The sequence below is a fragment of the Dromaius novaehollandiae genome, chromosome 1, assembly GCF_036370855.1.
Source record: "Dromaius novaehollandiae isolate bDroNov1 chromosome 1, bDroNov1.hap1, whole genome shotgun sequence".
In the NCBI taxonomy this organism is placed as follows: Eukaryota; Metazoa; Chordata; class Aves; order Casuariiformes; family Dromaiidae; genus Dromaius; species Dromaius novaehollandiae.
In genome coordinates, this window is record NC_088098.1 from 55051166 (window position 1) to 55061921 (window position 10756).

Below are 10756 nucleotides of genomic sequence, written 5' to 3' on the forward strand. Positions count from 1 at the left end.
GATTCAGTCTTTCTCTTCTGGACACAGAGGAAAGGCAAGAAGTGCAGTGTTAAGCTGCTGCATGATCCATATTGCTAAGTGCTCAGGTTTTATTTCTCCTCTCCTGTCAGGATCTTCCCTGACAGCTTGAAACCCTCTACCAAGGCCAGGAAGGTGAGGCACAAGATGGGGGGGTTGCTGGAAAAGACAGTCAAGTGTAATAAAAATGAACAAAATAACCCTAATAAAAGCATTCCAGCAGATTACCCAGCTTACTGGCCAGTGACAAGATGAGAGGCATTGGCCACAGACTGAAACACCAGAAATTCTGTCTGAACCTAACACTTTTTCTCTGTGATGTTTGTTGAATATTGGAACAGATTGCCCAGAGAGGCTGTGGAACCTTCAGTCTTGGAGATATTCAAAACCCAACTGGCACGGTCATGGACAACCTACTGTAGGTGACCCTGCTTGAGCAGGATAGTTCAACCAGATGGTCTCCAGAGATCCCTTCCAACTTCAGCTATTCTGTGATTACTAGCCACATTAGGCTCATACTATGCCTAGCCCTGGAAAGTGCCTTGTCATCTGCCTTGTATCCTCTGTCAGCACCACTGTTCCATTTTGGTTTGAACAGGGTTGCCCGGATTTTAGCCTGTCTCCCAGCTCCCAACTTGTTGCAAAGCAAAGCCCAGGTAAATGCCTCTCAATAGCAGACTGCTTTATGCATCCAAGGCTCACACAGCTGAGAGGTGCAGATGCTGAGATGGAAAGACTAATGACAGCAATGGTGATGTCTCTACAGAGACTGCATTAAATCGCAGCAGGGATGAGCACGCTGGCCCTGTGCGGGAAGGAAAGAATTGTTGTCCTCTTGTGCCGGAGGCAGCATGGGAAGAGTAGCTTTCTGATTCTGCTTGGAAGGATATCTCTCTCTATATATATATGTTGATATAGATAGATAAATATAAATATATAGATACAGACATAGTTCTGTACCAACAAGGCCAATGTCAAGCCTCTGGAGTCTGGAAGACGTAAAATACTCCTCCAGAACTTATTGTCTCATCAGGGCTCTCAACTCAGAACTGACTTGCTCAGCTGCACTTGCCCCCTTACAACAAAAAAACTAGGACTTCCTTTACTAATCTTGGAGACAGTAAAAACAGACCTGGACACAGATAATAAATAAGACAAATTTAATCATAAACAGTGTACATATTTATAGATAGGGAGGGAGAAACGGTCAAAAAGGTGTTGCCCTGGCACCAGGGATAACACAGTATACATACAACAGTGTATTTTACCAGTCAATATACAGTACCAATGAAGAGTGGAGCTGACGAGTGATGATGAGATTTTGACTCCCAGAGGCTAATTTTCACAGGCATTCATCATTCTTGGTTTCCTGTCAGATTACAGAATGAACTAGGTCACAGCTCTGACCAAGATGCAGCAAGACAGATACAGCCAAGAACAGAATTTGATGGTGAGGGAGGGACAAGAATATCCGAACACTCTTCTGAGGTATATATAACATATATACTCTACTGTTATGTACAGTCCAGGGGCCATGCTCTACCCACAGTTATGCATGCATGCTTCTCATTCCAGTCAGTCAGAGTGGCAAGCTCATATCTGAGAGAATATATTTGGCTTTGAGGGCATATAGGAGCCTAGCATACTGAGCAATAAAGCCAGAAGCAGGACAGAGAGAGAGCTTAGGAGAAGGAAGCCTGGACTGAGAAAGGGAAGAAGTAAATGGCAGTCCCAGATTTATTTGGTCAGTTCAGCCCTATTTAGACAGCCAGCACAAAGTTTCTGTTCTGAAGGACTTCTCTAGTGCAAAGGTTTCCACCAATGCAACCTTTATCAGACATCAAGTAAAACCATGAACAAAATGACTAGATGTTAACAGAAGACATATGATGGAGCTGGTCCCAGATCAAGAAGCCACCTCCGTTCTATTCTTAATTTTGAAGGAAAACCCAACCCTGCCTCTGAAATGGTCTAAGTCAACACATGAATCTGGTCAGCCCCAGCTGTCACAGGCAGACAGAAGGAACCATTTCTCCAGTGGCCAGCAAGGCAAAGGGTGGCATTTGTACTATGGTGTTCAGAGCTGGTGTGGCTGCTGTGAGAAACAATACCACACCAGGCTTGCAAAGCACTCAAATGTATTGGCTTTCTACAGTACAATTTCACTTTCAGTCAATGTACATATTATTTAGATTTACAGCTGAAACACACCTTTTATTTGTAAAAATTAGACACTTTTCATTTCAAACACAGTTGCCGTCTGGTTTTGCTAGGAAACCACCCCCAGACAATTAAAAAAACAAACCCAAAACAAAATCAATAATATAAAACAACCTTCTTGTCAATGTCAAATTACAGCTGTCCCAGCAAACATAAAATCAAGACCTTCCAAATGCAGGTCTGTTCAGAAGCGAGTTAGAATCATGTGTTTGTATACAGAGTCCATTCCCAATCTAGGAAACCTCAGTGAGGCTGTTATCCTTAGAAATAGAAGTCCCATTTTTTTAAAGGAGTGCTCCACGCATGCATGCAAAAACAGACAGGCAGACAGACACGCGCACACACACATATTCTTCTCTCTCTCAGCAAGAGTTGCACACTGGGGTAGCTGTTAATGCCTTCTGTGCATTATTGACCTACTTTCTTTGTAGGGATGAGGTTGAAATTTCTTTACTTCTCAAGTCTGTGTTCTTTAGACAAAAAGGGCAACAAAGAGGGGCTACATTACAAAGACAAAGAAATGCAGTCACATATCAGGCATATGACTTTTCCCAGTCATTTACAAGAACAGTATTATTTACGTTCATGATTCAGTAGAACCCTCAGGAAGAGTTATCCTTTTGCCATGCTGAGCTTTCTCGATTGGATGAACCCAGTGAGCCCAAACTGGGCTTCTGCAGACCATTTTTCTTTAAGGCACTACATGTGGATGACGACTTCAGAGAGAATGGCTAGCCACCTTCACTGGATAGTGCATTTCTCCCTCTCCCTTGATTGGCCTTCCCTGAGAACTTTTGATTTGATATACTTGAGATCGCTGTTAACACTTGGCCGGCGAGCAAAGGGAGAGATCATGCCATAGGCATCCATGTCCTTGACTCGGCGCATTCGGAAGGATTTCTGCTGGAAAGTATCACCATACTGGATGGAGATTTTTCTGTGGAGGGCAGGGCTCATCTCATGAGGTAGCTTGGCCATGCTGAAAAGGACATAGAACATCTCATCCACATTGGTGTTCTTCTTGGCTGAAACTTCAAAGTAAGCACAATTTTCATCACTGGAGACGAGGTTCTCACCTTCATCTGAACGCACCTTGCGGAAGATTTCACTGTGGTCATTCTTGTTGCCACAGATTACCATGGGGAGGTCAGCTGATTCCTTGGTCTTGTTCTTCAGGCAGGATTTGACCTCAAGGATCTGTTTCTGGAGTCTCTTGACCTCGTCAAAGGATTCTCTGTTGTCCAAGCTGAACACCAGAATGAAAACATCCCCTGCAAATGAAAAAGGAAACCATAAAGGTTTGTTCATCACTGCCTTTGTCGGAGGAGCTAACTTTAAAAAAGCGGTAAGTTTGCTGCCCTTGCCTCCCCCATATTTTTTCTCTTTGGTCCTATTTGTCTTTTGAATCTCTTCACTCTGAGGTACTTTAATTCCAGTTCTTCTTGTAATTCAACTCCTTCCTTCTTTCTGTAGTGCTGTGGAAATGACTTATGGCTCTGATAATTCTAGCATATCCGAGTATGTGTTTCTACATTGCACTGGCCTTGCTGCTGTTGCCTATTTGTATTGTCTTTTGTAAGTTTCTATCTCAACTCTGCTGCATTGCTTTTCTTTTTTCTTCCTTCAGTTTGTATCTCTCTATAAAACGCAGCCTGTTCTGATACTAAGATGACTGGAGAACTAGTAGCCACTCAGCCTTGACCTTTCAATTATACGAGACAAGAAGCAACACCTGAACAGAAGATTTACATGTAGTCAGTCCTGAACGCCTGAGTCAGGATTGAGAGGTTTCCCAGTGTTCAGTGCTCTGCTGCCATTTCATTTGCTCAAGAGAAACAGACCATGGAAAAAAAAGAAATGTATAAATGACAGATCCCCTGGCATTTCCTTTTGACATTTCCTGACTTACAATTCATTTTGCAAATATAAAATAACGCAAATCTTTGCCTGTTGAATGGTATTCGTGCGGAATGTGCTAAGGGAGCTTTCAAGGACAAAAGCTTGCATCCCCACCCCAGAAATCAGCACTAGGATGCCATACAACACAGACTGTAGCCTCATCTGATGTGAACCTCATGTTTCACTGGCTAGCCAGAAGTGTAGATAGCTGGTCCAGAAAGTAGGGTTTTCGTGAGCTGTGGCTGAATACACCTCCACTGTCACTTTCACAATTAAAGATTACATTACCTCACAACAGGAACTGTTTGGCAATGAGAACATTTAAAATAAGCCCACCATTTTTCCTTTTTTCTCTCTAATTCATTTGGTTAACTATAGGCTAAGGAGAAAGGCTAAAAGTAGACACAACCTTAGAGTGATTTTTTTTCACTAGAATTTCAAATCAAAGGAATCAGGCTGGAACTTTTAAGAAAAAAATCTTTGAGCTTTTCCTGTTTTGAATTCCCTTTCTGTGCACTTTATATTTGCTTTTCACTGCTGTGTCTTGTAATGACAGGCTTCTTTCACCCCTTGCTGCTCTTTTTGCGTATGAGGTTTTATTCAACCACTCATTTGTGACTGCAATAAAAAATACTGGATCAGGAGGAGATGGTAGCAGAGGAAGGAAATAAACTAGGTGGGAAATCCTGATTTCAGAATTTCATTCAGTGAACTCTTTTGTGGGTAATGCACTGCCTACAGCATCTGGAGCATCTCAGCCAGGAAATAGCCCTCAAGAGAGGTGCATGTTGCAACAAAATCCAATGGTTCCTTTAGCTACCTCCCAAATGCTTTTTATTGCCAAAAAAGAGTCATCTCAAGGCTACAGTTTTCAACCCCATGTCTATTACTATCTTTCACTCACCATTCCCCATCTTCAAACCTTCCTCCACTTTCTCACCTGTCAGGATAGAAAGCCTCCTCATTGCAGGGAAAGGATGATTCCCAGAGGTGTCCAGGATGTCCAGCTGATACATGTCTCCCCGAATGTTGTAGACCTTGCGGTGGAAGTCCTCAATGGTGGGAGTGTACTGGTCCTCAAACCGGCCATTGAGAAAGCGTGAGACAATGGAGCTTTTGCCTACTCTGGAGGCTCCCAGGACTACCATGCGGTATGAGTTCTTGGCTGGCACATTCAGGGTGCAGTTTCCACTGGACATGGTCTTCATCATTGCTTGTTCCTGAAAGAGGAAGTGGCAGAGTTGGAGGAAAGACCAGAAACTAGGTGGAGGATAGAGCCTAGCAGCTCCTTAGCACAAGCTTGTCAAAAAGCACCCTGTATTGCTCTGTTGTGTAAAGCAGAATGCCTGGTCCCAGTCAGCAGATCAATGGTCCATAAAAAAACTTTTCATTGGAAATGACTTCATTTTTTTCAGTCTTGTTTCTAGGGAGTGGTTTGTTTGTTTGTTTGTTTGTTTTTTAAAGTCATATCAAAGTGAAGACATTTACACTGAAAAGATTATGTTTTTGAATTGTATTTTGCTATTTTCATTAAACATTAAGGGTTAATTTTATCAGCTGTGCCTGAACTTGGGCACCAGGTTCCCTCTCACCGTCTGGGTCACTTAGACATTACCCGGTTTTACATTTGAGTTTGGTTCTCCTTTAGATGCATGAAGAGAATTGGGAAGATTTCCCAGTATGTTTCATGCACTGCAGCTACCATTAAGACCTGAACAGCTTTGGGTGCCTAAATAGGAACTGTTTGTGAAACTAATTTTCTGACACCAACTAGAAATCAGACAGAGTACAAGAATCACACTTGACATCAGTGGTAGCTAGACATCTCAGTAACTTTAAATAACTGGTCCCACACAACCTATATTGCCAGTGCAGGGAATTGGAGGCACAAAATAGCACTGGCTGATGATAAAGTCAAAGATCTGTGCCTTCAATAACCTTTTGCAAATCAGATTTTAATCTAACTCTTTGGTTGGGAACTCCCTATGAACATACTATCAGTATTTCAAATACCATTGCCTTGTAACAGCATAGCTGGCAGTGGACAGCTTTGCAGAAATGCCCATTTCATGGAAGTTTCAGTCTTTATACATACACAGCTGTTCTAGGTATCGCAGTTCTTGAGGGTGCTAAGTACAAGCAGAACAAAAGAAGGACAGCCATCTTATGTAACCGTCAGACAATATTTCCGACCCCTGACAAGTAAAATGAGTCTCAAGACCTTGGAGATTGCATTCTGAGGTAGGGCTCAGGTACAGGAGACTTTGGTAGGAAAAGAAAAGATGAAATGAGGATTATGCAGCCATTTTTCATGTACAAATACAAGTGCATTGTGCCCTGAAAGGAAAAATATTACCCCAGTGTGTGGAAAGCTAACTGTCAGAGCAAAGGCGGCACATTTTTGGACAGAGTTTATTTTAGTTACTAGGATCTTATTAAAGAAAAATCAAGTTCCCTCTATGTTGTTTATTTAACTTAGGTGTTGTTTATTTAATATTACAATTTGAGTACTCTATGTACACTGGAAGATCATTTCTCAGTCCAGACTTGGATTCCTATTTTTCTCTTGAGCAAATTTTATCTCCCAAGCTTTTATGTAGCTGACACTTATCTGAGTTAAAAGCTTAAAATTTTTTACTTTGTTTAACATGTGCTAAGTACCAAAGCAGAAGTAAAGATACAGCCAGTGCTAAATAAAGAAGTCTCTGGAATTCTGAGCCAGCATCCTTACAAGTGCTGTGCTATAGCCCAAGGCAACAGCAAAACATTATTATTTATTATTATTGCTATCATTTGTTGCACAATAGCAGCACGTTCAGGCCCATATAAAGCACAGAAGAAAATGCAATGTTTTCCTTAGGGAAACTTACACTAAATTAAATTCAGGGGAGAGTACAGTACAACATTAGAGGCCAACGGTAATGTCAGATTGTAACTTTGGACACACACACACACACACACACACACACACAGAATTACACAGAATTACAGGCCTGGTACTATAGGTGAGAATGCTATAGCAGGATAAACAGCAAGGAGCACACTTAGTATTTGGTTGGACTGGACTCTGTGTTTTGTATAGAACAGGACACATCATCAGTGCCGAAATACCAAATTTCATTTCTGAAACAACACTGTCATTGGCTCTGTCCTTTCCCCCACAGCCAGTCTGGTACTGTCTTGCTACCATGGGCCAGTCAAGTGGTGGCAGAGCTGCTCTGGGATGTTTTCTAAACTTCCTTGAGCTTTATTTAGCAGACAGAGAAAAGCAGGGAAATAGATTTTGTGATAAAACCCTCGAACTTCTCTATAGCCCAGGTTCAGTATTTAAAAATAGTGTTAGATCTTCAAAGTGGGTTGAACTGGTATAGCTGCATGAGTGCAAGTGGACTATGTTGATTTGCACCTGCTGAAGATCAGTTTTGTACAACTTGCTGCAGGAGCACCTGGGAGTGAACATGGATATCCTTTTTAAGCAAGCATCTTACCTGTCCTGCACAGAATGTGCATAATGGGGGACCTGATCCTGCTCAGCACCTTTAGAAGCCAGAATCCTACAAATTATACTACTGACTGACAGGTAGGCAAGGAGCTGCTAACAGTTACAGAAATACCCATCACACAGCAAAGGAGATGAACTGTGTCATTGCACCTGCTTGGAAGGTTATTTTTGCATCTTTAATGCAGTCTCCCTAAGAGGCACTTCTGTCCTCTACCTTGAATTAAATTGCACTGTCTTGAATTTCAGTTAATGCCATTTTACAGTGAACACCTCGGAGAATGACTTGATGCCATCACTGATCCACAGATGGGGAGAGTAAGGCACAGGGGAGCTGGGGACCACCTAAGATCATACAAATCAGGGCCATGAACAGACTCCAGGACTCTTATCGTACAAACTCTTTCTCCTTTCCACCTTTCTTCAGCCTTTCTTTTCTGGTCACTAAATCACACTGCCTCCCATCCCCATCAAAAATGAAACCTTATGCACAGAGATGTGTTTGTTTTGGGACACTTTGCCCTAAAGATGTACATGCACCGAGGAGGAAGGCGGCGTGTGAGGGCATCCAAAGTTTAAGGTATTAAATAGCCACTTTGTGCTGCCCTCCTTCTGTCTGTCAAAGCATTCAGTCAAGATGATTCCTGTGCTTTCCTGACTGCATTTCATTTCACATGGAGTTAAAAGATGCTTTTCAGCACTTTGATTCCTAGAGTTGCTACTCATCTCATCACCTCTGCTGCGAATCTGACTCAAAGTGTGCTGTTGAACTAGGAGCTTATTTTTGTGTTTTGTACTCTCTCTTCTTATCACCCTGCTCCAGTTTCTCTCTAGTTGAATACAATCTTTCTTATTCCTTCCTCTGAAACAGAGAGAAATTTCAACTCTCATACCCAGGGTGGTGGTGGGAGCACAGAGGACTCATACATTGAAAAAGATTAAAGATAGAAGAAAGGAAATAGAAAGACACCACATGTTCATGTACTAAATAAAGCAAAATCAATCTGAAGAGAATGAGGAGACAAACAACCTCCAGCTGGCTTTTAATCTACGTCTTTCCTTTCCAGTTTATTCAATGCTTAAGTATAGATTAATTCCCAGTGGTACCTTTTGGTTTATGCATGAGCTTGATGGTAGAATCTTTACATTAGTATTTTATATCACAGAGATTTAAAAATGTCATAGAAATGCAGGCAATGAGCATTATCTCCGTTTAATAAAGGGGAAGGCTCAGGCACATAGAGAGCACTGAAACAGCTGTCCAAAATCAGCTTTAAAACCCATTTCTTTTGACTCTCTGTGTCTCCTTCTACCTGCTAACCACTATGGCTTGGTTTGCAGACACACTTCAGACTGAATGACAATACACCTGCTTTTGCATGCTCTGAAGAGTGCTTGTCTAAATTGCAGTGAGGTGTTGACAGATTTGATCCAGAGCACCTACAGAGAGATATCTAAGGAATAGATTCTTCATTCAACCTGCTTAAAGCTTTTATACCTTAATTTCCAGTTCTCCCATCATGGGATGTCATGACATCTGGGTATATTCCCTACCCGTCCCCATCCATTAATAGACTTTTGAAGCACCTCTCTTGTGCTCCACAGCCTTCACCTATTGTTTTTGTTTCTGCTTACCATCCCTATGTAATTCACTGCACTGAGCTAAAAAAGACATAGGCAGAAGCAAACTGTACCATGCATAACAGACCTGCCACTTGTTAGTCACTGCTAGCATCCCCTGAATTTTCATGCACACAGATATCACTCCTGTGGGATGTTTTTTCTGAATGTTATCCCAAACTCCATGCTACTTTCTTACCTCTCTTTCTTTGGAGGAGAAGTTCTGGGTCTTGGTGTAGTCTGATGAAGCTGATGGTTTTAATCAGGGGTGGCTGCTGCTATAAGAAGCTGTTGTTCTCTGTATCCCACGTTGCTGCTCTGGGCTTAGTTCTTTGCCAGTATTTTCTGGGATCTTAGCAGGATTGAGAAGGACTGCAGGACTGCAGGGGACAGTCCCCCATGGATAGTAATTACTGGATCAGGCGACTGACATGGGCTAAAGAAGGGTCTCAGAACCAGTGATAGCTTTGCCCTCTGATGAGATGAGCTCTTCTCCTGACAGCCTCAGTTCAAGAGGAGATGCAGAGCGTCTTCCACTCCCACTGGCTTTTCTTGCAAGTTGTGCTTCGCAGGCTCCACTGGGTGGAAAGGGTCTCTGGAGCGACACCTAGTCGTATAGGGTCGTGGGTGCATCCATCTGGCCCAGCCTGCCTCTATGCTGCCTCAAACCCTATGGGGAAAAATCAGGGGGGGCATGGAAGTTTTCTATGGCAATGGGGCTAAACCTGTGCTTCCCTGAGTCTTACCTGGCACCCCCCTGCCACTAGCTTCTTTTTTTCTGATCTGAGATTTGTTTAAAAATGTTCTCTTTCCAGGTGAAAAGGGGCTTTTCTTTACATTTGCCAATTAAGTCTTTTTTCTTCTCTCCCTGCCTTTCTCTCTCTCACTCTCACTACTGGCAAATTGCAGATTTTCCTTCTGTAGGACTCACAGATAATTGGCTCAACTCCTCCCTTGAAGTCAGTGTCAGACAAGGGAAGGAGGGCTGCTGAGGGGGTGGGATTTTGTGCCTATTGAAAAATCTTTTCTTTTTTCCTTTAAACAGAAAGTTGATATGTGTTCCAGACTGCAAATTCTTCTGCTTTCCACAAGAGATGTGTACGTATGCATGTGTGGGGAATGAGTTAGTATATGTGTGTAAAAGAGACGGAGACTTCACTTACTTTGCAAGTTGTAAATTCATAAGCTGTTCCTAAAAGCTCTTTACTTTTCTGCTAATATTTTCTATTAGACGGAAGTGGACTGACTCATTTCCCATGTAAGGGCTTTCTGTCCATAATTCCTGTAATTCTTTTGCTGTATGGGATATTTTCTCCTGTTCCCTCAACCTCCATGACATTATGTTAGGAATGCTGGTTGGCTTTTATTAAGAAATACGTAAACTCTGTAATTCCTATTATTTTATTAATATTTAAATAAGTAGAAAGCTAAATTAGAGTTGGGTAATGATGTTTGGATTTGGTGAAAAAAATTGAAAAAAAAGGTCAGACAAAGTGAAAC

General features: G+C 42.1%; 1 protein-coding gene across 1 annotated transcript; it reads right to left on the reverse strand.

Moving 5' to 3' along the window:
• Positions 1 to 1161: 1161 nt before the first annotated feature.
• On the reverse strand, positions 1162 to 10493 carry RASD2 (RASD family member 2). Its single transcript, XM_026117889.2, has 3 exons — positions 9456 to 10493; positions 5078 to 5357; positions 1162 to 3509 (listed from the first exon to the last, which is right to left on the reverse strand). Exons 2-3 carry the CDS (start codon positions 5346 to 5348, stop codon positions 2980 to 2982), a joined length of 801 nt encoding a protein of 266 aa, XP_025973674.1. The 5' UTR covers positions 5349 to 5357; positions 9456 to 10493; the 3' UTR covers positions 1162 to 2979.
• Positions 10494 to 10756: the final 263 nt, after the last annotated feature.

Bases quoted from the DNA above. Each gene is read 5' to 3' on its own strand.
- RASD2 (XM_026117889.2), bottom strand. From the start codon at position 5,348: ATGATGAAGACCATGTCCAGTGGAAACTGCACCCTGAATGTGCCAGCC. The intron at 3,510-5,077 runs GTGAGAAAGTGG...TTTCATTTGCAG, and splicing joins GAGGCTTTCTATCCTGACAG to GGGATGTTTTCATTCTGGTG.